Source organism: Malurus melanocephalus, unplaced genomic scaffold (genome assembly GCF_030028575.1).
Source record: "Malurus melanocephalus ecotype Western Australia unplaced genomic scaffold, MMel_1.1 scaffold_145, whole genome shotgun sequence".
In the NCBI taxonomy this organism is placed as follows: Eukaryota; Metazoa; Chordata; class Aves; order Passeriformes; family Maluridae; genus Malurus; species Malurus melanocephalus.
In genome coordinates this window covers 1,110,058-1,135,257 of record NW_026623377.1, presented here as the reverse complement: position 1 = coordinate 1,135,257, position 25,200 = coordinate 1,110,058, and the positions used below count along the sequence as shown (strand labels likewise).

At 39.4% G+C, this 25,200-nt stretch overlaps 1 protein-coding gene across 4 annotated transcripts in view; it reads left to right on the top strand.

Moving 5' to 3' along the window:
- The first annotated feature begins 1,285 nt into the window (after positions 1-1,285).
- CDK13 (cyclin dependent kinase 13) overlaps positions 1,286-25,200 on the top strand; it is a 45,981-nt gene continuing 22,066 nt past the window's right edge. For all 4 annotated transcript variants that reach the window (XM_057371365.1, XM_057371367.1, XM_057371366.1 and 1 more), the window contains exons 1-5: positions 1,286-3,066; positions 13,932-14,537; positions 17,747-17,914; positions 18,180-18,319; positions 20,132-20,302. In XM_057371365.1, the coding sequence (XP_057227348.1) occupies positions 1,874-3,066; positions 13,932-14,537; positions 17,747-17,914; positions 18,180-18,319; positions 20,132-20,302 (2,278 nt within the window). In that variant the 5' untranslated portion in view covers positions 1,286-1,873. The remainder of the gene's footprint in view (positions 3,067-13,931; positions 14,538-17,746; positions 17,915-18,179; positions 18,320-20,131; positions 20,303-25,200) is intronic.

Genomic DNA, 25,200 nt, shown 5'->3' with positions numbered 1-25,200 from the left:
CTGGACAGGAGTATTATTTTTGCTTGCGTTTAGAAAAGGAGAGTAAACAGAGTGATTCAAGGAACTGAAACACAACAGTGAAAAATGGGTAGGTTCCTTTGTTTTGTTTTGTTTTTATTTTTGCATCATGTTTTATAAACAGTGTGTATATACACTAGCTAACAACGGCTAGACAGCAAGGTGGCCTGAAGACTATTAAATCCTTAAGGAAAGACAACAGTTACCGCTTTTAAAGTCCTCAGGACAACATTCAAGATGCTACAGCAGATGTACCTAATGGAAGACAGCCCAGAAGCCGACTTGAGGCACAGTCAGCAGCTGCAGCTCCAGTCATGGAATTCAATAAATCCATGAAAAAGCAAAAGGATAGAGCAGGCAGAAAAAGGAAAAAAAGAGCTTTAGTCTTTCATTAGAGCAAGAAATCCGTAAGTTTGTAAGGAAAACTAAAATACACTAAGTTGAACTTAGTTTCAGTAGTGTAAGACAACAAAGAAGAAATTACTTTTCTTGAAGCACTGTTCAGTTACACACGTGTTTTAACCGAAGCGATTTTCTCTAACGCCCCCCAGTTAATAAGGCAGTTTAACAGTACTGCCTGCGCACAATAAAAGCAAGGAAAACCACCTGGGCACAGGAAGGTTTCCTACACCACCTCCCAGAGCCTGACGCGGCGCCCGCCCTGCTCCAGCTCACAGAATGAGGTGAGGAGAGGTGGGCAAGGACCACAGTGGGTCAAATGGTCCAACCTTTCTAGTTAAGCGGGATCATCCAAGAACACATTACACAGGATTAAGTCCAGACAGCTCGGGAGCATTTCCAGTGACGGACACTCYACACCCTCTCTGGGCAGCCTGTTTCGGTGGACGGTTAGACGCAGTAAAAAAGTTCTTCCTCATATTCAGGTGGAACTTCCTATGCATCGTTTTCTACCCGTTGCCTCCACAGAGCGTCGGGAGACAGACAAGGAGAGGGCCTGGGGCGCCGAGCACCTCTAACTTGGGCCTCGCTCAGCTCCCGCTGGCTCACTCCCCACCAAGCGCCATCTCGGATCCCCTGGCCCGGAACTGCCCCCTCCCACCGCCCGCGGGGCTGGTGGCGCAGTTACCGCGAGAGGCGCGGTGCCGCGAGAGACGACGGGGACGAGGGGGAGGGAAAAATGAAGTCTCGCGAGAGCGGGGCAGCTCTCGGGCATGCGGGCGAAGGCGGTGGTGTCGCGCGTGATTGGCGGGGCGCGTTCCCCTCCCTCGCCCGCCTTCGGCCCCGCGCATGCGCCGTGCGTTGCCGGGCCGTGTCCGCGTCCCCCCCCCCCGCCGGTGCGTGTGTCACCCGCGCGCGGCGGCGCTCAGGCCGCGAGAGCGCTCCTGGCCACCGGCGGTGCGGGAGCGGTCCCGGCCCGGGAGGAGAACTGGGATCGGAGCCGTGCAGGGCCCCGGACATCTCGCCCGGTGTCGGCCCGGCCTGGCCTGACCCAACCGCCCTGCCGGGAGCGGCTGAGGGAAGAGGAGGAAGCGGCCAGCGCCCGGTGTCTGTGTCGTTGCGCGGCCGCGGCCCGGAATGAAGTGAGGAGGAGCCGCCGCCGCCGGGAGACACTTCCGTGTTGCGGGAGAGGCCGCACCGGCCTGTAGGTTGCTGCCTGTGCCTCGCCGCCGCCGCATCGGGCAGCGTCCCCAGCCCCAGCCACAGTCCGATCCCGTATGTATCGGCGCTGCCTCATGTGAGGCGGGCGGGCGGTGCGGGAGCGAGCGAGGCCCCGGCCTGGCCCGCTGTTGTCCGTCCGGTGCGTTTGCGCGGCGCCGCCGGGTCCCCATGGCGCCCTGAGCGCGGCGGTGGCGGCGGGTTCCCTGGGCCGCGCCCTCGCCCGTGAGCGAGCTCGATGCCGAGTACCTCGGACGCACCGGCCGGCGGGAGCGGGGGCAGCCGGGGCTGGGGCGGCGGCGGCGGCAGCGCGGCGGTGGAGGCGGCGTCCGACAAGAAGCGGCTGCACCACCGGAGGCGGAAGCGCTTCGCGGCCCAGCCGCAGCCTCCCCCGCCGGCGCCGCACCCGCTGCTGTTCCCACTCCTGCAGCCGCCGCTCCTGCAGCCCCCGCTGCTGCAGCCCCCGCTGCCGCCACAGTCCCTGCTCTTCTTGGCGGCCACCGGCGCCTCCTCCTGTTGCGGGGACGGCGGGGAGCGGAAGCGACCGCGGGGCAAGCGGCGCTCGGGCTCCCGGCACAAGCGGCGGCGGGGCCGCGGCGGCGGCGGGGGGGGCACCCAGGAGGCGGAAAAGCGGCGCGGTAGCGGCGGCCTGAGTACGCTGGTGGAGGAGTACGACGACGTGAGCTCCCAGTCCGAGGGGCTGTTGGGCGGCGGCGCGGCCGGCGGGGGCAGCGGCGGGGGCAGCCCGGGCTCCTCCTCGGGCGGTGGGACCCAGCGGCAGCGGAGCGAGGCGGAGCGAAGCGGCCGGTCCCGCCGGGAACACCGCGGCAGCAGCGGGCGCTCCAAGGAGCGGCATCGGGAGCATCGCCGGCGGGGAGAGGAGAAGGCGCAGCAGGAGGGGGCGGCGGCACCGGGCCGCGGGGCATCCGAGCCCTCCTCGTCCTCCAAATCCCGCAGTCGTCATAACCACACTGGGAGCCAAGACCGGGAGGGACATAAGAGCAGCAGCAGCGGCGGTGGCAGCGACGGCCGCAGGAAGGGCTCCCTCGCGTCGCCCAGCAGCGGTAGGAAAGACCGGGAGAGCAGACAGCACCGGAGCCGGACTAAAGCGGCCAAAGAGCCGCCGTCGGCTTACAAGGACCCTCCGAAAGCTTACCGGGACGACAAGCCCGAGCCCAAAGCGTATCGGCGGCAGCGCTCGTCGCCCAGCCCCGGCCGGGATGACAGCCCTCCTTTGCACCGCTCCTCGCAGAGCCAGCGCAGCCGCAAGTCACTCAGCCCGGTGGGCGCCCGCTCGCCACTCAGCCCCTACAGCCGCCGTCGCTCCCCCAGCTACAGCCGGCACAGCTCCTACGAGCGCGGCGGGGATGTGTCGCCCAGTCCCTACAGCAGCTGGCGCCGGTCGCGGAGCCCCTACAGTCCTGTTATCCGGTGAGTCCGGGCCCGGGGGGAAAGGCGGAATGGGGAGGGGGCCAGGTGTATGGAGGAGGGGAGTAATGGCTGGGTTGGGAATACAGGGCAGGCCGGAGAGGGTTGCATCCAGCAACAATCCCCCCCTTTTGCTGCCAGAAAGCTGGGATGGGCGGAAGGGGAGGACAAGTGCAAGGCTCTTCCTGTCCTGTCTCTCCTGGGGAAAAGGAAGTGCAGGTGCCTGTAACACTTCGGTGGCGTGTGTCTCTCTGTGGGAGACSACCTAGCTGGAAAAAGAATTTTAAATGTTGAAAAGCACGAGAACATTTTCAGATGAGAGTGACCGAAGGAAGTTGTTTCTTGGAGGATAGACTTTTTTATGTAACCAGTTCCCCCATAAAATAGGATACATATTAAACATACTTGGTTTTGGTTTAATTTCTGTTATTCTAAAGAGAAAACAAGCTGATGGATAATTTATGTTTATAAGTGTTTTCTTGTTCTTTTTAGAGGTGTATAGAAGGACTTGGGCTTTTTGTTTTGCTAGAAAATTGAATCAATGTCAAGTTTTGATAAATTGTCTTTTGTGCTTTACACAACCTATGAAAAACATACGTAAGCTCCTTTCCTAGTAGGGTAATGCATGTGTATATAATTAATGTATGCTTGCAGATGAATTTTTTTCAGCATTAATGGGAACTCGGGTTGTAAAGGTCAGCACTGTGTGAGTTTTTTAATTTTGCATGAAGAGGGAGTGTGGACTATGTCTTTCTAATCAGATAGAGACCATGTTGTGGAATCAAAGCTCTTCAGGATATTTTAATCTGCAGAAAAGTCCCCTGGAAATGTATAAGTATTTGTTTAGTATGGTTTAKAAGTGAAAATTTTTATCTCCTATATTGGAATCTTACTTATTGCCTCATTGTTTGTAGACCTACTTAAATTCATATCTGGACTTTAGCAAATTGCTGGATATATTTAAAATTATTCTACTGGCAAGAATATTTTCTACAAGGCATTACCTTGTGTTGTCTGAGAGGTGTTCTCTGGTGTTTCTAATGAGCACTTTGTGTTGATTACCATTTGGGGTGTCCTGTAGTGTATCCAGGGAACATGGTGAAGCTTTTCTTGTGTTTCACTGGCTCTTGGTAGAGTCTGCTGTGTGTGCATCAAATGTTTTTCAAAGACTGAAGTGACAAAGCTGTGTCCTTCTTTGTTCAGAGAGAGAGAGAGTAAAGGTGCCTTGGGATAAAAATTGYGGTTGTCTAAAGGTGTGGTTGTATGGAATAATTTTGTAAGCAGTAGGGTGTTTCAAGAAGAAAACACTGTAATTGTTTTGAAAACATCATGCTGTTCTTTTGTGAGAGTCTATTATAAGTGGTTAAAATACACTTTCAAATTTATTTGAATAATAGCATAGCAGGAATATTATGTCCATAGTTTGATTTAAACATCCTAGAAATCAAATTATTTTCTGTAGTTGCTTATATCCTGGAATAAGAAAGCTAATAATGATGCACAGAATTATGTATGTGACGTTTGTGTTTAGGAGTAGCTCAGCATTTAGGAACAGTCAGATTGACAGCTCAGTTAAATTCATGGTTCTGTCTTATGCACTGACTAATTGGGCTGTAGTAGAGCTTTGTAGGAGTGTTGTATTTATTTWTTTTCTCTTGTTAGTGGGCCTATGATTTGAAGCATAAGAGTTTTAATCTCCCAATTTTGGTTTTCAGTCTGTGGTGAGTAAATCTTTCTTGAGCTTGCAAATCTGTTTCTTGGAGTTAGCTTTGTGACTTCCCGCCTTTCTTCCTCCCTCCAGTTGAATTGTAATTTGCATTCAGTTTTTAGCTACTTACAGACAAATGCAGATTGTCAGGTTTACAGGAGAGGGATTGGAATGAAAGGGAAAATAAGAGGTTTCTATATGTAGAAAGAAAGGTCTGTCCTAATGGGGCATTCAATAGAAAAATGTCACTTGCATAGAAAACAGAAGAAACCAAGAGTGTGAAGATAAAAATCAGTTGTTTGTAATGTTTAACTGCTGTGGAGAAATGAAAGCTGGTGGGTTTTTTTCCTTCCATACAACTATTGAGCATTATGTGTTATTACAGTGGTGGTGGGGAAGTAAAAAAGTGGGGTTTATACTTCCTTTTTTAACCATTCAAAACTATGTCTTAATCACTTATTGTGTGACTCTGTAGTACTACAACCAAAATGCTGATCGTTTTTGGTGTCCTATTTGATAATGATATAGTGGCCTTAGACTTACAGAATATTACAGTTTCATGAAGGCAACAGCTTCTTCCAACACCTGTGTTCTTCATCTGTATGATTTAAAGGCTTAATTCTGGGCTTGTATCCAGCTGTAATGATGTCCAGGCACTTTGTTTGTGACTGGGTATTCCAGCCTGTCTTTTTGCTCTTTTCATTCTATAGGTCTTTGGCTCTTCATATAGGTGTCTTCTTATTATTAAGAAGAATTATTCTGATATGTAGAAAATTATTCTGATATGTAGAAAATGATTACGAAGCAGTTCTAGCATGCTTGGAAAGCCCATGTGTCTAGTGCGGATTTTTTAATTTAGGTGTCTGAACTGCTTAAGGAGAAACTTCTAGTAAACAGCTGAAGAGAAACAAGTGAAATCAGCTTTGCTCATTTGAAGCAGCAGCAGTGTGTTGCTGTGAGGTTTGAATTGCAGTACTGACTTAGCTTCTTTTTAGATGATGTTGCTTTGCTGTGGGTTCTGGAGAGAAGCAAGGGCACTGGATGTGGTCCACACTTGGTTATTTCTCTTTAAATGGTAGACTAATTATAATTTTCCATTATAATAGCAGGAAAAATTTGTGTTTTGGATAAACTGTTTGATCTGTTTTCACTTGTCAGACAAAACTTTATTTGCTGCTGGTGGATTGGTATTACTCTGTTTTCTGGTGGATGGCGTAACAGAGCTGTTCTAAAGTAGCACTTGTGTATTTTCAAAATGGAAATTCTTCCAAAAGTATGAGGTATTTATTTTTCTACTTATGATATATTTTCTATTTATTTTTCTAGTAAGATGACTGGATTAAAAAAAATTCTCAACCAAACACCATGGTTGAGAAAATAAGCAGACAGTCTCTTGCTTCCTACAATTTTCATCCTAAACTAGTTTCCAGAGCCCTGTTTGTTGTAAATTTGTGTCATTTGTTGTGTAAATTTTACACATTGTTGTGTAAATTTTATTATGTTATGTGATCACACATTTAGTTCAGTTAGCAGTATAGATTAGTAATTACATTTTTCCAAATTTGGTTACACCTACCCATCTGCTTAGATTAAATGTAAGTGGGTGGGGCACTACCAGAGAAGTACTGCTATGTGTATGGATGTTGCGTAGAGGAAAGATACAAGATTTCCTTTTGGTACTTTGGAGCTATTTCGGTCTGTATTAGGAGCTACTCTCTAGTAATGAGGCTCTGCAAAATACAGATCATTTCTGTGCAAAATCACAATAAGCATAGGAAGACAATAAAATATATATTCAGCTAGTAAATAGAGAAGCCATGGTCCCATACACTCATATGAAAATAACTTTGATTCCAGTAATTCTACTACTTTCAAATTGAAAGAATTAAGAGTTTGACTTCCCTTCCCCCCGTCTTGATTGGTAAAAATAGATTTTTTTTTTATTTTTATTTTTTTTTTTTAAATTTAAAGCTTTCTAATTTTGTTTAGTAAAAATGTATTTTGCAGAATTTAAAATGGACCACTGTAGGTTTGGAGTAGCTGTTTTTCCAGTGCACATTGCTGGCCTTTGCCGTTTGCTGATATGCCTTTCCTTTTCCTTTTTTCTTGCTTTATTTGAAAAATTTGCCTTCAAATGTGTTTAGAACACAGATTATGAGTTGACTTGACTTTTTGCTGGTTAATTTCTTTGTAGGCCAAGTTCTCGTATGAAAATAGAGGGTTATAAAGCAGGTTCAAGAAACAAATGAAAGCCAAACACAGAGTTTTCCAGTATGTATTGAAGACAATTTTAAAGACTTATGGTATAAATCTGTTAGGCAGGTTAAATAATTTCTATTAGTCTAAAGAGAAATAAATAGTCTTCATGTACAAAGCAGCTGAATAGATGGTTGGTTGCAGAGCTGTGTAACCTTGAGCTAGGGACTAGAGAAAATAAATAGAATTAATGAATAAGGTATCAAGTGAAAGAACACTATTGCTGTAATGGCTTAAAGAAATGAACTATATGTTTGCCTGCTAGAGCAACATGGAAAAGTTATATTATGAGCTGTTTTGTCAAGGTGATTTAGGTTACTGAGTATTTGTAAATGTCTTGGAAGGTCTGCAGTGAAGCCAGTTGATTAAATTTAGGTCTCCCTTTTCAAATACACTATAACCTGGCTATCCAGGGGAAGATGGCAGTGCTTTGTCATGGTCCAGAATTACGTGCTGGTTAAAGAAAGAGCTGGGCTACAGTGGTTTTTCTAACTTCTTTTGGACTGTTAGGTTTATTGGTTTTGCCTTGGTGATCTCATTAATTGCTTTGTGTTATGCCTTGTCAAAAGGTTACTGACAAAGTTAGTTCACTTGTTTAACTCACAGAGACTGATGTATTTCGAGTACAAAATTGTTTGCACTTAGGTAACATGTAGTTGGCCACCAGCATAATGGATTTAGCTTGCTCTTAAAGCAGTTAAGAAGAAAAGAGGTTTTCGTGTTTAGAAACATGAGACGATAACACGTGATCATTCTGATTTGTCAATAAAATGTAACTTGTTTTTTAGTACTAAGGGAGTATTGAAATAGGACAGAAAGAAGCATCTGGAAAAGTGGCATGGCAAGAAAAACCGTGTAAGCTGAGTGAAACCTGTTCCTGGAGATCTGACTTATGTAGCAGTTTTGTTTCCTCACAGGTTTCAAATATCAAGACTGTAAAACAYCATACTCTAAGTTACTATTTGGAATTCTTTCATCCTCTGCTTGAGAATGTGTGGTAATTTATCAGTAAACTTYTTTCTTTGTCAAATTCATTTGTAAATTTACTGTTTGGTAATTGATTATTGATCCAGTGAAGTGCCATAGAATGTTACCTGTCAGAAAGGAGAAACATTGTAACAGTTTTGAAATCTGTATTCATAATATTTTGATCCCTTAAGTAATTCTTTTATAAAGTGACTAAGTGCATTGTATTAAGCAGAGAAACAATGAATACTGTTTATTTTATGAAATGTAGGGTACTATGCAAAAAAAAAGGAAAGAACTGTGATGCCTAAACCAACATTTTTTTTTTGTTTGTCTTTGAGGGGAGGAGGAAAAAGAAAGGCATTTTTTTTTTTTATTCTGAAAAGTAAAGAAAAACAGTACTGAGTTTTGGTTCCAGGGTGACGTCCTTCCTAGTGCTTTCTTCCTCTGTCATTTTCTTCAAATCTGCCTCTTCTCCTGCGTGTTTTGTGGATTATGTCTTAAGGTTTTTGGTTTTTGTTTTTTTTTTTTTTTTTTTTTTTTTTTTTTTTTTTGCATTTATTTTATAGCTACATCTGAAACGTAATTTCTTCCATGCCCTTTTGCAGATAATCTAGTTGTGCACCTCGGCTCTGTCATTGCTGTCTCTAGGGAAGAAACAAAACAGTTTTAGAAATTACCCTACTGATACTTACGATCTCCAGGCATATCAGCTTTTTTTTTTACTTTTTTCCTCTCTCCATAGAAACATATTTAAATTTATATGTGGTTTAGAAGGGATTTTGCAAGTGTTATGAAGTATGGCTGTTATCCCCTCTGTAGGGATGTACACTTATGTGAATTCAAGATGCTGATAGAAGACTGTTAATGTCTTTAGAGGAAAAGATACTCGTAAATGGGACAGAACTAGGTGCAAACAGGGAGAAACATCAAAGGAAAGTTACCTGAAAGAGTGGCTTCTTAGTAGCTTCTCCCCATGTGTTTTACCAGCAGATGCTGGTGCTTTTGTTTAAGACAGTGAAATGTGGCCTTTAGGTTTAGTAAATATCCAGATCTCTCTGTACTTCAGGAAGAGATACTTGAATTGTGTTGTTTGATTTACTTGCTGTTTGCAGTGCAGGTCTATGCAGTTGCAGCCATTGTTCTTTTCTTCCTTTTTGCTGTATTAAAAACCAGTTGCTGACTACATCTGAAATAGTTGGTGTCAAATGTCAGATAAGGGATTTTATATATATGTGCATACATGCATTCGCATTTAATAGAGACCGGCTGGAAGATTTAGAAAGGACTGTGCACTTCAGATGTGTCTCCTGGTGTTCTTTTAGGATCTCACTAAGTGGTTGATGTCCTATTAAATGGCAGATGCTGGTGTTGTGTGTGCCCAATTCTGTGCTGCTGTGACTTCACCTTTTATGTCAAATGTTAGCTCTGAACAGAGGGAGCTATCTGGTTTTGTTATGTATAAGGCAATAATTCTCTACTCTGAGTGCTATATAGGCTTTGAGGGAAAGCTTTCAAATATGTACATATTACTGTGTTTGTGCCTCTCTTTTTAGGTGGAAACTTGTGCATAAGTTGTGTAGTCTATTGGGAATTTTGAACTACACATGAAAGGAAGTTACAGTTGAGTGTTTGAAAAGATTATTAGGCTTATGAAAACAGCAGATTTTATTATTGTAACTTGAAGCACTTTGATAAATCTACTTTTTACTTAAAATTCAGGATTTGTCTGTTTAGTTGAAAATGTTYTGCTGTACTCTCTAGGGTCCAGCTCAGTGGTTCAGGTACAGCAAGGGATTCTTGCTAAGGTGTTTGGGATGCTAAAGGTGCTATGTAATATAATAGCTTTTTCTGATATAAATAATGAAAGCTTTTTTAAAAATTAAACCAATGCAGAGATTATAATCAGTCAACGTGTTTCATAACTAGGCTGCTGTCATTCTGATCTGCTGTTAAGGGCTGTAATAGATCCTGGGACTGAAACTTAAATATCTGTGTGCATGTGTATCTGCTGTCTCTGATGTGAAGGCAGTTCTGTCATGAAGAAGTTACACAGTTGTTATGTGGGGTGTGCAACCCAGGATGGACAATGGTTTGGGTTTGGGTTTTATTTTTTTAGCTAAGCTTACATAAATTCGTGTTCATGTCCCAAACTCTCTTGACTAGTATTGATGAAGTACAGATATCAATCCACTGTCAATTCTAGTTTTGTTTTTGAACAAAGTATGAAAGTTTAGGTTACTTTTGCTATAAGTTTTCAAAACTGCCTCCTCATCACTAAGTTATGGTAGCTGGTCACATGATCAAAAAACTTGTCACTGGTTTGAGCAGATTTTTTCATTTTATCCTTAGTAGTGAGCTAAATGAACCCGTTTTATTTTGTACGGATGTGGAAAAGAAGCAGTCTTAGAATCAGCCATAGTGTCTTACTGTGTTGTTTTAAGCTGCTACCCCTCTGTTCTAGTATATATGAAATTATGTCCATATTTCTGTTTGTTGCAGAAATATTTTCTTTATTAGGCATTGATCAAAACAAGAAACTGCATATCATACTTATGAAAGAAATAGGGTTCATTTTGAGACCTTTAGGGCATGTTTTAAATTTATTGCAGGTTGCAATGAATTATTTGGGATGGAGTTTATGTTCTACAGGTTACTTGAGAGAGTGTCAGTCTAAAATAGCTGATATATGAACAAGATGTGCAAGCAAATTTTCTCCAAGACAGGACRGTGACATCCTTGCAAATGATGCACCATTTATAGAAGTCAGTTAGGACTAATGGGGGCTATTAGCTTGTGCTTGATGCTGGAGAAATGTAATTATGCTGATTCCAGAGAGGGTACAGATCTGTATCAGTAACACCTCTGTCTGAGATAGTAATTCCTCTTCAAAAGTGAGACAACAGTGTGAGATCATCTCTGGTGTAGCATTTAAAGTTCTTTATTTGTCTCTGTCATTAGAAGAAAATGCCCTGGAATGAACATTTCCTCTAACGGGAAGGGTTTTGGCAATTCCTTCTTGCTGTTAAAAAATGAATTTTCTGGATGAAAGTGAGAAAAAACCTTATTTAGCAAACAAGGTGCCTGCAGGTCATGAGAAAAAATAGGTAACTGTTAGGTATTGAACATTCAGAATCTTATTCTCACACACACACCCACTCAGGACAGAACAAATCAACTCAAAATGCCCGGGGAAGGGAAACAATGTTTGGTGAGAAGGAACAAAATGGCAGACAGGCCTTTGTCTAGGGGAAGGAGAGGAARGTCCATGGAGGAGCTTGGGGGGAAAATCAGATGGGAATCTGGTGAATTTCTGAGGTTGGTTTCCTCCTCGCAGCAGGAAAAACTGGTGGATTTAGAGTCCTTTCTTTCATTGGTTCAGTTTCTCCTGAGGTCTGGGCTGAGATGAGGTGTCCCTGTAGCTTTCCCACTGGTCCCCACTGACTGGCTCTTGCCGATGGTCTGATTTGGACCAAAAGCCAAGCCAAACAGTCCAAGAAAAAACAACAGAAGCCGCTGAGGAACTCCTACTGCAGTCCTGGGAAAAACTTCTTGCCTAAGCTAACAAAAACCAAGCTAGCTAAGAGCAACAATGTAGCCTCCAATCTGCATGTCAAGCCAAGCACAGGGGACAGTGAGAGTTCCAACAAAGCCCACAAGAGTTCCCCGGCTCCTGCTGCTCCTGCTGCCGCGCCTTAAACCTACTTGACCCATTTCTGGGCATAAAGCAGACGATCAGGAATAGAGTATCATCATAAAATCACCTCAAGTGATTTCTAGATTTTCTCCCTTTTTCTTCCTGCTACCCTATCTGAGCTCTGTGTAATGGAATTTTTTACCTTTTTATTTCTACTCCTGTTTGGCCAAACCTCTGAAAATTTTCTGTGTGATTTAGTACTTAGATTTTCAAAATAATAATGAGAAAAGTACTTCAGAAGCAGGATTTACAATGGAATAGAAGTGAGTTTTCAATGAATTTTTTGTGCCTAGTATTATGATTTTATTTGATATTTATTAGATGTGAACATTAATATCTCTTTATGGGGTGAACCAAACATTAGATTTTGGTTGAAAATTGAGAGAAGAAAATTTTGAAGCCTTTTTTTAATTAAAATGTAAAAAGCTTTTAGTATTAAATATTTTTCTTGTTATTAATATGTCATTGTTACCCAGCTGCGCCAGAAAATCCTGTCAAATCTGCTTCCTGGCATAGAACTGAACTGTGCTAATTGCCAAGAGTTACCTTCATATGGGATTTTATTTTTATTTTTTTTTCTTTAGCCATCTGGTAAAATTCCAATTTTACCTGTAGAATTTTGAAGCTTGTGCTGTACTATACAATGTGAATATATACATTGTTTTCCATCACTTTTTGTTTGATCTCAACTACTTTTTATCAGATAAGAGTTCCTGCCTTATAAAAAGAGCATATATTTAGAAATTAGTAAATACTGCACACAAAATAAACATTATTGCATTAGATTAAATATTTGTTCAGTTGAAGCATTGAGATGTAATTTCTTGGTGTTGATAATTAAAATTGAATTGATTTAATTGTCAGTAAAATTAAATTTGATATGAGGTGGGTAGTCCTGATCATCATGATTGTTGTTGACATTCTTTTTGTTTGTTTATTGGGATTCTTTTTTTTTYCGTTGGTTTGGTCTGGATTTTTTGTTAGTTTTTGTTTTGGCAATCTCCGTGCATTGGTGCTATCTTTTGGACTCTGAAATTATTGTATCTTCAGGAACTTTCRTTTTTGCTATTGCTTGATAATTTTTTCTTTCTCCAGCTTATGAATACTGGGTGTTTTTAATCATGCGTGTGCTTTTTCCTCCCCTTCAAATGATAAGCAAAGTAGATTTCCATCAGACTTCAATCAAGAAAGTACTTGTAAATCTCAAGAATATTGTTGTTATTCTTAGTATATGATAAAATGGATTAAAACCCCTACATTTACTTTAATTTCTTTCATAATGTTAATATGTAATAGCAGTGGATTAGGCTACTTTGCTTATTCCATACCTTTCAGCTCAATTAATTTTTTTTCCTCTTCTTAATGAAGAACTGACTCCAAACTAATACTAAGCAAATTAGAACACTGGTTTGAAATTTTGAATGAAATGTCATTCATATTAAATGGTGTTGTTATATAGTAGAAGTTTAAGATTGCCCCCCCCCCCCCTCATTATGGGTAATTTTCTTGCTATGATTTTGTCGATGGCTTAGATTTTTTTCTTTCTTTCTGTTAGTGTCTGCATTCAGATGCAGTTATAGCATAGGCCCATTTGTGGGTTATATTTGCTTATCAGTAGCTGTAACAAATCTTGGGTACTTGTTTTTTGGGGTTTTTTTGGGGGGGGGTTGTTTGTTGGGGTTTTTTTAATGTGTGCAATTAGATTTCAAAAAAGGAAAACTTTTTCAGTGGCTACCTTGCAGCCTTTGGTATTCTGTTTTTTTTCTCAATTAAATTGTTTTAATGATATTTACAAAAGTGAAAATTCAAAAGTTCCTATAATTACTGCTTCAGTGTTGTTTAGATTTCTCTTGTCCTCTTTTCTTTTAATTTTTCTCAAATACTGTATGTACTAAAGGTGTTTGTGCAAGTTGCATGTGTTGAGATTGTCTTTAAGGAGAAAAATATCTCTGAGTAGTGAGGAAAGCAGAACATTTTTTTGCCTTATATAAGTATTTTGCAGTTCTGTAAGAGGACAAAATAYATCAAAGAGTTTTAATATTTTCTAGTAAAAAGGTGTAGAATCTTGATTGATTACCTATATTTTTCTTAAATACATGGTATTTCCTATTTCATAGACATCTGTTTATTCTGTGAGCATGGTGCAATAGGTGCTTTAAAAAATGTAGTGGAAAAGTAGATATGTTGGGAAAGCAGCTAGACTTAATTTTACCTGGGTAAATCTTTACTTTTTTGAAACAGGCGATCAGCAAAATCTCGAAGCAGAAGTCCATTTTCATCAAGGCACTCCAGGTCTCGTAGCAGACACAGATTGTCTAGATCCAGAAGTCGTCATTCAAGTATTTCTCCTAGTACATTGACTCTGAAGAGTAGCCTGGCTGCTGAGCTGAATAAAAACAAAAAAGCAAGAGCTGCTGAGGCAGCCAAAGCTAGTGCAAAAGCTTCCAATACTTCAACACCAACCAAAGGAAACACTGACACTGCTGTAAGTGCACTTCAAGTGAACAATGTTAAGGACTTGAAGAAAATCAAAACTGAGCATACACCTTCCCCTACCAGTGGTGCAAATTTGAAAAATGACAAGGCCAAAGCCAAGGTCTTGCTTCCTGAAACAAAAGCAGAAAATAATTTAATTGCAGACAAAATCACTAAACAGAAGCCTGCAGCAGTAAAAGAGAATAAATTGACTGTTATGAAACAGCCACCAGTCACTGTAAAAGAGAAAAGCAAACCAAGTACACCAAGTGTAGTAGCCAAGGAGAAGGATCGAATTGTTGCACTACCGACCTCCACACTGCCACCCTTGCCTTTGCCTCCCACGCTGCCTGAAGATAAAGAAACTGATAGGTGAGTTGTGACAGAGATTTGCTTTTGGGGTTGTTTATTTTTGTTATCGTTGTTGTTATTTCCTTTGGAAAATAAATATAAAACTAGATCAGGCTAATGCACTATTTAATTTGCTGTGGCTCTTCACTTACTTAACTGGTGAACTAGAGGAATTTAATCTTTAAAATAATTGAATTAGTTCTTGAAAAGAGAAGAATTTGATCTAAGAGGGATCTTACAATAAACAGTCTACTGAAGAAATGTTTTAAAAATTGCTGGTACAGAAAAGCTTTGGGACTGATGAAAGGATGCATTCAAGGACTCAAGTTTAATGTGAACATAAACATACTTCTGGAGAAAAGTTGAATACAGTAGCAATATGTGAAATTTCTTTATTTAGCTGGGGTTTGAAGTAAAGATTCTCTTCCCCTTGAAAGGCAATTGCTTTAAAGCATATGCCTTATTTTGGGGTAATTTATCTCAAAGTTCAGTATTATTTTGAGTGTATATATAATGGAAGTGAGGTTCATGGCTTGTCATTTTTGTTAACTTTGAAGTGTAAAAATTGGCCTGTAGTGAAAAAATTAATTTCTGCCTTCCAAGTGTCATCTGAATTTAGACTATGTTAAGTCTCTTCATAGTCCTGACGGAGAGGATGTGTGGTATTGGAAAATTATGCTGTTAGAGAGGTTAAATTTTGTTTTACTGAAGGTATTACATGCCTCTCACATGCTTGCGAGAAATTGCCTCACAAGTAAGCCAGAATTTTTTAGCTAGAGGTGTAAATGTTTCTSTTGTGTTTGCTAGTAATTTAAGTTTATATTAGACTTTAAGAGTACGTAGGAGGCCTTGGGAATAAACACAACCTAACATAGTATTAAACAGTTATAATTTTTTTTAAGTAGTATAAAAGAAATAGTTTTTTGCCCTTTAGCATTAAACTCTAGCAAATGTAATAGTGGTGTAGCAGAYGTATGATTACATTTACATTTGCAACAAAGCCATCCTCTAGGTAAACGAGATTGCTGATAATGTGAGCAAGATTTACTGTTTCAACTAAAAACTAGGCTAACTAGTTTAACTAAATATGAGTGGCATTGCAATATTAATTGTAATAATAAGAAGTGAGATTTCACATTGAAGCTGGCTAATTGCTTCTGATTATTATTGGTGTATTTTAATGGATTGCCTGTTTTAAGTTTAGCTAAACTGAGGGGTTAAGCTGCAATTGATATGGTTCTTTCAGCACTGGGCTCAAAGCTTAGTGCTTGCAAACAGCTGCGTTAGAAAGATTAACAAGAAGTAATAAAAGGCCTTTTATGCTTTACTTAGTTTTGCCTATAGTATGTTACAAATTTCTGATCAGAAATTACACATCATGATAAAGCTTAAGTCATCAAAGAAAAAATGATCAATGTTTTTAAGGGTGGAGGAGGGTAAAGATATTTACCTTGGGCTCAGAATTACTATGGGGAAATTTTGTCAACAAAAAGTTTGATGCTATGCAGAACTGGTTCCTAATGTCATATTGGGTGTGAACTTCAGTAAGTCTCACAACCCACCAATAAGCGACCTAAAGGAGCATCAGTTTTGCAGCACCACAGTGTAGGTTTGCGGAAAGGAAAAATTGCCCTGATTGTTGATGATTGTGATTTAGCAGACCTGAAAAGAAAGGCTGCTCTTGTCTGCCTCTATTTTTCATGTGCCACTTAAAATCTGTTTCAGAAGCTTTTTCATTTGTTAYAGTTTCACTTATATTGAAAGTTTTGGAGGAAAATTGTGAGAGAAATACTAATATATTAACTTCAAAAGTAAAGAGCATGTTATCATGGCAATAACATGCACTGCACTAAGGTGGTTTATTCTTTATAGCATGTTAACCATTATATTTGTGATGAGGGCACAATGCTTCCTTGTGATGCTTCTTTAAAATGGGGCAGTGGTGCTTTGGAAAGTGGTAAAAGACATAAAAATGTCCAATTTTCACGGGGAAGCATAGACAGATGCAAAACACTGGAATGCTTTATTTGTATATATAAGGATTGCTAATTGCAAGTAGAGTAAGAAAAAATGTATGCATTTTCCATGTTGGGAGTTGGCAATATCTTTCTATTTACAGTAGTTCCTGCTTTATCTACTTTAAAATAAGCAGATAAGAAGTTGTAGAAGGACTTCACGGAGTAGGATGAATGGTGCAATTTGACAAATGCAGCTAACCTGGAAAATGTCCCCTCAAAGCATTACTTAAGTTTTATTGATACAGTGACAGAAATTAGAAGAGTGAATACTACATGAGAATTCTGTAGGGGATAAACAATTACGTAGTTATATAAAGATTAGAGATTGTTGTCGCTTTAAAATTACTGGATATGCAGTAGCTGAACAAATCTAGCTACACTAAAAGAAGTTCTAACAAAATAGAACTGTATGTTTAAGAAAAATAATCCTGCAGCAGTTATGATTCCCAATTAGAACTAAGGTCATTGTGTATAATAATTGCTAGAGGAATACATTGCTGTGTGTGTATTTGGGGAGTTTTCTCAAGACAGAGATGAACAGTTAGTATTATCTAATTAAGGCTGGTTAAAAATTGGTCAGATATCAGTAACCCATGTAAGAAGAACATTGTCATTTTTTCATGTGATTTTTTTCCCACTTGATATGCATTCTAATCACTAGAAATGTGTTGAATCTGGAGTGTTTGAGCAGATGTRTGCGATTAGAATTTGTAAATGAGGTGAGGTGGACAGCCTGGTACTGCCTTGCATTGTTAGTATGAGCATAAAGCTTATTATCTATGGAGATCAATTTTGGAGAGGACTGGATTAGTTACATCTTCTTTGTTATGTGAGAAGTCAGAGTACAGATTTTACCACTATACTTTAGATGTTTGGCAGCATCTGAACTCTAAAGCTTTGTAATAGTCTAGCTTGGAAAGAAGCTTATATGGCAGAAGAAATCTGGCCTGGTAAAGCTTCCTGTGCCATCTGACYTCAGCTTTTGCCAGAAAGATCTGATTTCACAGTTCTGTAGAATGATAGCCGTGCATCTTCCGGAGAGCTATTTGTGAGCACCATTTATCCAAGTCCTGCAAATTCTAGGAGCAGAAATTTGAAATGTTGGGAGCATTGAGAGTCTAGAATGTATTTAAAAAAATTCTAGTAAGTTTTTCCATTATGTTACTGTGCTACTGTCTTCAACTTATTAGCAAAATTGTGTTCTTTTAATAGTTTGAGAGATAATCTTTCAGTGAAGTCAGTTAAAGAAACAGAGAAGAAACTTCGCCATCTGCTTGCAGACTTGCCACTTCCACCTGAGTTGCCTGGAGGAGCTGAGGTACCCAAAAGTCCTGAAGAAAAGAAACCAGCAGTTCAGTTACATAGCAAGAGAAGACCAAAGTATGTTTATTAAACCTATTTTAAAGCGTATCAAGCAAGTTGAAATGATAATAGTTAAAATATATTCTTGTCGAAAGAGTTATTTTTAATGACATTTTTAATATTAATGTGGCTTTACTCAAGCTGCATGGTTTTACTACCACTTAATGGTAATAAGAGAGTTAATTAATAATTTCTCAAATGGTTAGTGTTGAGGGTGTCTTCAAAGTCAAGACAGTGCCTAGATATACTAGCTGTATTTTTTAAAATGTTTGTTGCTTTCTAGAATATGTGGACCACGACATGGTGAAACAAAAGAAAAAGAAATAGACTGGGGAAAGCGCTGTGTGGATAAATTTGATATAATTGGTATTATTGGTGAAGGCACTTATGGGCAAGTTTACAAAGCCAGAGATAAAGATACAGGTAAGTTCAAAAAAGTAAACATAATCCTACAATTTTAAACGAAAAAGATGGTTTTGTTTTGGATTTTGTTTTATATTGAGTTAAATTTGTGGTATTCTGCCCTCTCATGTTTGGAGGCTTTTAGTTGTTGGTGTGTTGACTTGTAAGTCTAGCATTTGTTTAAATGAGAAATTATTGTTTGCTGCATTGAAAAATCATTGATCTGTAAAGCTATGGCTGAAACCATGCTGAGCAGTCTTATATTCTAATTCTTATTTTTTGGGGTTTTATGCTTTGTACGAAGTTGAGCTAGTGAAAAAGAGAAGTTAAATATCCTGGAGAAACTACATGTCACCCTAGGCAGGTCAGCAGACAGTAATGAAGTTTGTAAAGGGATATAATTGTGAAAGAAGCTTTGCATAAAATTTGGTCATTGTTATTTGTATTCCAGTAGTCACTARTTCATAGTAGGAAGAGAATCTGCTGCTGTGCAACACAGCCCTGAAGAGTTGCAAATGCGATATTTTTCTTGAAATGTAACTGACTTTAATGACAATGACATTATTTTTTGATTTGTTAAACTATTGCTGAAATGAGTAAGCAGTCACCTCTAGGATATATAATACTGTCACTGCTTCTAAATAGATTATCTAGATTCTTTATATATGCTGTATGCTGCTTGATTGTTTTATGTTCAGTTAGTTCTTTCTATGACTGCTTGCCTTTCTGGCTTATTTGTGCATTCTTTGAATGCTGAATAATTTTCTACTTTAGCAGTAACTGAATCCCATAGGGCCACATACCAGCCTCAGTTCCTTCTTTCTGGAGATTTTCTGATCTCCAGAAGAATAAGCAGTGTAATTATAGTTCCTTCTTCATTCTTTACCTGTCCTTGCCTCAGTTAGCAAACCTCAGTTCTAGTTGAACTGTCACAGGTTTTTACCTCTACTTTGAGAACCTGTACAAATCATTATTAGTATCTCCTGGGATCCTCTTCTTTGCACAATGGCTTTTTAATCCTGCTGTAACTTTATTGCATCTTTAGCAAATTTCAGGTTATTTGTACATCACAGTCATCTCTAAACCTCCTGTAGAAGTAGTTGGTTTTTGCACTGAATGGGTCCATACAGATACAGCAACCAAATCTGTTAGCTTTGGAGTCAAATCCTGTGTGGAGAGTGGCATTATGGCCTTTGAGATACTTTGGAGGAAGAAGCTGTGTAATGGGCTTTCAAAGTAAGTGGGTATTGTGTCATGCTGGACTGTGATCTATTGTGAGTGTATCAAATAAATTAGTGTAGGATAAGTACTCTTTAAAACCAACAAAGATACCTGGTCTGTCAAAAACTTCCCAGACCCAGCAATAAACTTCCAAAACCAAAATGAYTGAGCTAGCATATATAGTCTTTAAACAACCTCCATCATGAGTACATTATACTGATGAATTGGAGAACTCTTTAGTCATCTGCCTCATATCTTTATCAGTGTGGTATTTGTGGCTAGATATATGCACTCTGACCTGTGGTATTAACAAATCCAGAGCAGTCACAGGCCTCTGTCTCTAAAGCTTATGCTGGTTATCACTCTTTACTGGTGGACATGGTGTGGAATTTTGGGATATGTGAATGAGTTGTACAGGAGGGAGAAGATGGACCTTCTAGTGTATAGCTGAAAATTCTTGTTTGTAATTTTGCTTCTCTGTGTGATGCTGATTTCTGTTCAGCATAGTGTTTGGTGCAAGCATCAGGGTTTTAAAAACAAACATACAAATCAATACTAAATCCCATGGTTTGGTTGCTAATCTAAATGGGTTTTATTTAAATTTTCTCTTAGGGGAAATGGTAGCACTGAAGAAAGTACGTCTGGATAATGAAAAGGAAGGGTTTCCAATTACAGCTATTCGAGAGATTAAGATTCTTCGACAGCTTAATCACCAAAGCATTATCAACATGAAGGAAATAGTGACGGATAAGGAAGATGCTTTGGACTTCAAGAAGGACAAAGGTGTGTATGCTAATGGAGGGGTTGCTCTTTCTGGACCTGTTCTTGGACCTGTGATAGTCTGCTATGCTGGATTTGAAGTTAAGCTTTATTAAAAACATGATTGCAAATTGTGATGCTTGACGAGGGAGTTTAATTTTGATTTAAATACTGTAAAAAGTTGTTTAACTCAGCTGTGCCTTTTGCTTATAAAAACATTTTCTGCAAATGTTTTTTGGGATAAAACAATGTATTGCTTGATTCCAGTTTTGCTGTAGAGGAACAGATGTTTGACTCCTTGGCACCCATGGATTAGAGAGGCTAGCGATAATAGGAAGCTCTTAATTTGAGCTTTTTTTAACCTTTTATTTTTTCAGCAGTACTTTCTTATACTATTTAGAGTATTGTAGGCTGAAAGCTGAAGAGCTGTTTTTCATTTTAGAACTTGATTTTATTTTAATTGTGCTTCAGCTACTTTTTTAATGATTGAGCATGTGTGTTTTGAGGGCTAGAAGAAGAGTAAATTTAAAGAATGAAAAGCAGGACTTGTATAGTGGTAATGTTTTCCCCCTAACAGAAGGCATGCAGACTTGTACTCTTTTGGTTCCTTTAGTTCTAAGAAGTCTGTATTCTTTGTGTTGCTGCATTCTCCTTAGTCTACAGAATCAAGCAGAGTGAAAATCATGCAGTTTTGTTGTTTGATACTTTAGATATTGGAGTGGTGTTTTGCCAATGGAGGCTGTTTTATTTTAGGTCTAAGTGATACATACCTATCATTTTGGGAGTATTTTAGTGTCCAGTGGGCAATTTGTTATGTAGTTTAGCTGAGGAGAGTGTTTGGAATGTGGTACCTCTTCTTCTTCCTTGCTCTCCCTCCCTGAGTTTCTATACAGCATGCTTAGCACCAGTGTAGGTAGAAAATGCTGAGTGTACTGCATGGCCAGCTGAAACATCCTGTGACGATGATTCAGGAGGTGAATATCAAACAGGAATTAGTTTGGATTTTTTTGTACCATCTTTAGAGAGTATAATACCTTGAAGGGTGTACGACACTGACGTGCTTTTTTTTATTGTGTTTAAAAGTGGGAAGCATCTAGCAATAGTTTCTTGAGAGTAGTGCRGGTTCAGTGGTCAGGATCCCCTTAAAATCCGGACAGTCTGCAACAGCCAGTTTAGTCTTTKTATGTAATTGTGTCTAACCTACTTGGCTAATGAGACCACACTGAATCTTCACTTAATATTTAATGACTTGTTAATGAATTTTCTTTCTTTCTGTTTAGTGCCATGTTTAGAATTGAATTGTAAATTTTTTTTTGTGTACCTCAAACTGTGTCTCTTTAATTTGAAATGGGGATTTTTTGTCCAAGTCTGTATTTGTGCTTTTGATACCACTTTTGATTGAATTTCTTGATCTTATTTAACAGCATATTAAGACAACTGCATTTCCTGAAATTTTTCAAGGGCAGGGGCTTCTCTGGAGATGCTAGAATAGAATTAATTTCTCATACTTGAGTAAGTTCTGATAGTTTCTTGAAAACATTAGCAGGATAATGAGACTGCTGTTACAACTTGTCTGTGAAAAGATGGAAGTTGTGGGTTTTTTTCAGGCACTGTATTCTGTATTCCTCTAATGAGTAGTTAATTGTGAGATAGTGATTTATAACTGAGTTGTGGCCAAGTAGTCTGTGCAGGGAATGAATGCAAGGGGGAGGAAGTTTAGTCATTTTCACAGTGAAGTGTTGCAAATGCAAAAGTAGGCTGCATTAGAAGCCTTAGAAGAAGGCTTCTAAGGCTGCAAAGAACCATTAGAAAAGTGGTAGTAATATGTTACACAGGCAGAGCTTACAGTAAAAGCAGAGTATTTTGCCCATATGATGAACATGCATATGCTTAATGTATGTTACATGTTTCCCATAGCTTTGAAATATGACTTGGAAAACCCTGCTGATAATCACTTGTAAGAGTAGGGAATGAGAACATTTTTGCTATCATGTTTTTCTGGTTAGCGTGAGTAAAGTTAATACTGTGTCTAAGGCTGTGTGTCACATCCGGACATACTGCTCATTTGCTTTTTCACTTAAGGCAGTGTGTGGTTTTTTTTTTTTTTTTTATTTATTTTTTTTTTTTCTTTTTTTTTTTCACTTTTTTTTGGTAGTTTTTTTTTTTTTTTTTTTTTTCGGTTGGATCTCAGTAGTTTGAAATACAGCACATTTAGTTTTCTGACAATAATGTAAGTGTTGGGCCCACTTTACAGTGCTCGATTTGAGGATACTTTTAAAGATAGTAACATTGGACTGCAAGCCAGCAATGGCTTTGTTTGTACAACTTTGTCCTTAATACTGTGGGCTACATTACATGTTTTTAAGTGACATACTCAAAAGTTTGGAAGAGAGATTACTGGTTCCCTATAAAAAAGTCTATCTCAGTATTTTCAACCTCTTACTACTTTAAAAAAAAAAGCTGAGGAGGCTTATAGCAAAATGAAAATCTGATGGTCTCGTTTTGAAAACCAGTTTCACACCTCAGCATTGTAGTGCTATGCATTGAACAAGGCAGGGATACTGTTTTTTTTTTAAAGCATCTCTGTATTTTGAGATACTATTGTAATGCATTTTTACTAGAATTGAACTTAAATTTTTATGTAATAATGCACCTCTGGTCTTCTGGTTCATCTGATCTGTCTCATCAGATACTTTGTGATACATTGAATACCTTTTCTATGAATTACATTTGGAAAATACTTGTGTAAAAGCCATCATCTCTGGAGACTTTCGGATGATTCTTCCCTGCACACCCNCCCCCCCGACCAAAATACTTGCATCTTTGGGAACAAATGCATAACTTGACATCCTGTTTTGTTGAATCTGTGTGATTTGAAGACAGTCCAAAGAAATCCAGAGCCTGCCTGTGTCACAAAAGCACAAAGTATGTTTTGTTAGGATTTTTTGGCCTCTCAGAAAATCTGCTGTTTATTGCACATCATTATTGCTGTGTTTTGTTGAGTTACCTCTTCTTGTAGGCGTAGCTTTACTGCATTATACCCCAGCTCATTTTTTGTTAAGAAACCTGTTTCTGTTAGAGCTCCTTGACCTGAAACATATGAGGAGATGTGTTAAAGTCCAAGAGGAGGAGATGTGTTAATCCTTTAATCATTCTAAATTCTAATCATTCCCTTGCTGAACCCCATCAGGTTTTGATGACACTGCTTCCAGAAATGGGGATGGTGGGCAAAGCTAGCGTCAAGCAAAACATAATTTTGAAATGTAACCTCCAAGTTATGAAATGGTGCCCTCATAAAAGAAGAAACTATTTTTTTTCTGTTATGTTTTACTTTTTTGAGAAATGGATATTTTTGTGGCATTTGTTTTGATAGAACTACAGTATGCTGTTAATTTGAACTCAGACTAAGTTGTAGTAAGCACATTTCTGCCTGTGCATAGTTAACTTGTGATGTCTTCCGTGACTCTTTTCTTTTTCCTGAATGATGGCTTCTTTCCCTGTTATGGAGGATCAAATCCCCCAGTCTGATAAGAAAGCAATGAAGATTTGAAATTAACAAAACGATTTTGTTGACAGAAACTACAGATCTGTCAGAGAAGGGCACCCACRTTTGTCTAGGAATAAATTAACAGGAGTCCCATTTCAGTTTACATGCTAAGTTCTTTGCAGCTACAGTCACTTCTGAATATAGCTTAAATAATACTGAAAATCAGGTTTTAATGGTAAGATTGTCAAGGTTARTAGACCAATTTTTAAAGTTTCTCATAAGGAATTAAGATTAACAGTTTTTATTTTTTAAATAAATTTTAATAACATGTAAGTAGGAGAGAGGCACTTAATGCACAATTGTAATGAATCGGTGCATTTGCTCTTGTTCTGATAAGGAAGGAATATTTAGCATTTATACTGTTCTAGTTTATGTTTCTTATTAAGAGTTGCAGAGATTATAAATAATCAGACCTCAATTTCCGGTATTGCTCTTTATTTATGAATCTTCTCTATTGTTGTCAGCTTTCTTTCTTGCGTGAGGGTGCCAATTATGATTGCTGGTTATAAATAGCAGTGAAAAAAATCCTGGGAGTTAGTGACAGAGCAGGAAACAGCTCAAGGCACGTATCCTACTTTGCATATAAACAAGAGGTCTCTGTGCAGCTGTTCTCACTAAACAGTTCTACAGTCACTCTTTCTCCTTGTCGTAAATGCACGTGCAGCCAGCTGCTGCCACAGAGTTTTAACTTCTTCTTGTACTCCAGAGCAAGAAGGTACCAAGATTCACTGGCATTCAGTTTTGTTGAGCTTATGCCCCCTGAAGGGCATATCTAGATTATTCTGGCACTGCAACATTAATATGAGGTGTTTTGTTTCAAGGCATTTTAAAATATGTCGTGGTTCATACTTCAGCAGTTGTCATTGAAGTGGATCTTACAGCATATTGTCAGTGTCTAGTTTCAAAAGACCAAGATTAGGAGCCTCTGTGCTTTTCCATGTTGTATTGATGAACTGGATTGGTGAACTCAGTTATGCAAATAGTAACACAATGGACTGATTATTCATGGCTCTTAATACTTTGTTCTCACCTTATAAAGTGATGGGATTGTGTTTTACCTGCTTGATTCACCTTTTCCACCTCCTCTGAACACAACAGTAGGGGCATTTTATGATGAGTATTTTGCATGCTCTGTACAATGTACAACAGGACAAAAGCACCTAAATTAAGAACAGTAAATTCTTGAATGTCTTATGCAGTGGCCTGCGGTTTAGCTGGTGTATGTTGGTCTTTGTTATAAGTTTAACACTAACTGTATGAGTAATCTTTTTTCCGAATAGAAGATGGACCTAGCATTCTTTATTCCCTTTTCAGCTACTAAACAATTTTAAAAGTCAGCTCATTAGAYGTGTCTGCATGTGTATGTATGGCTTCT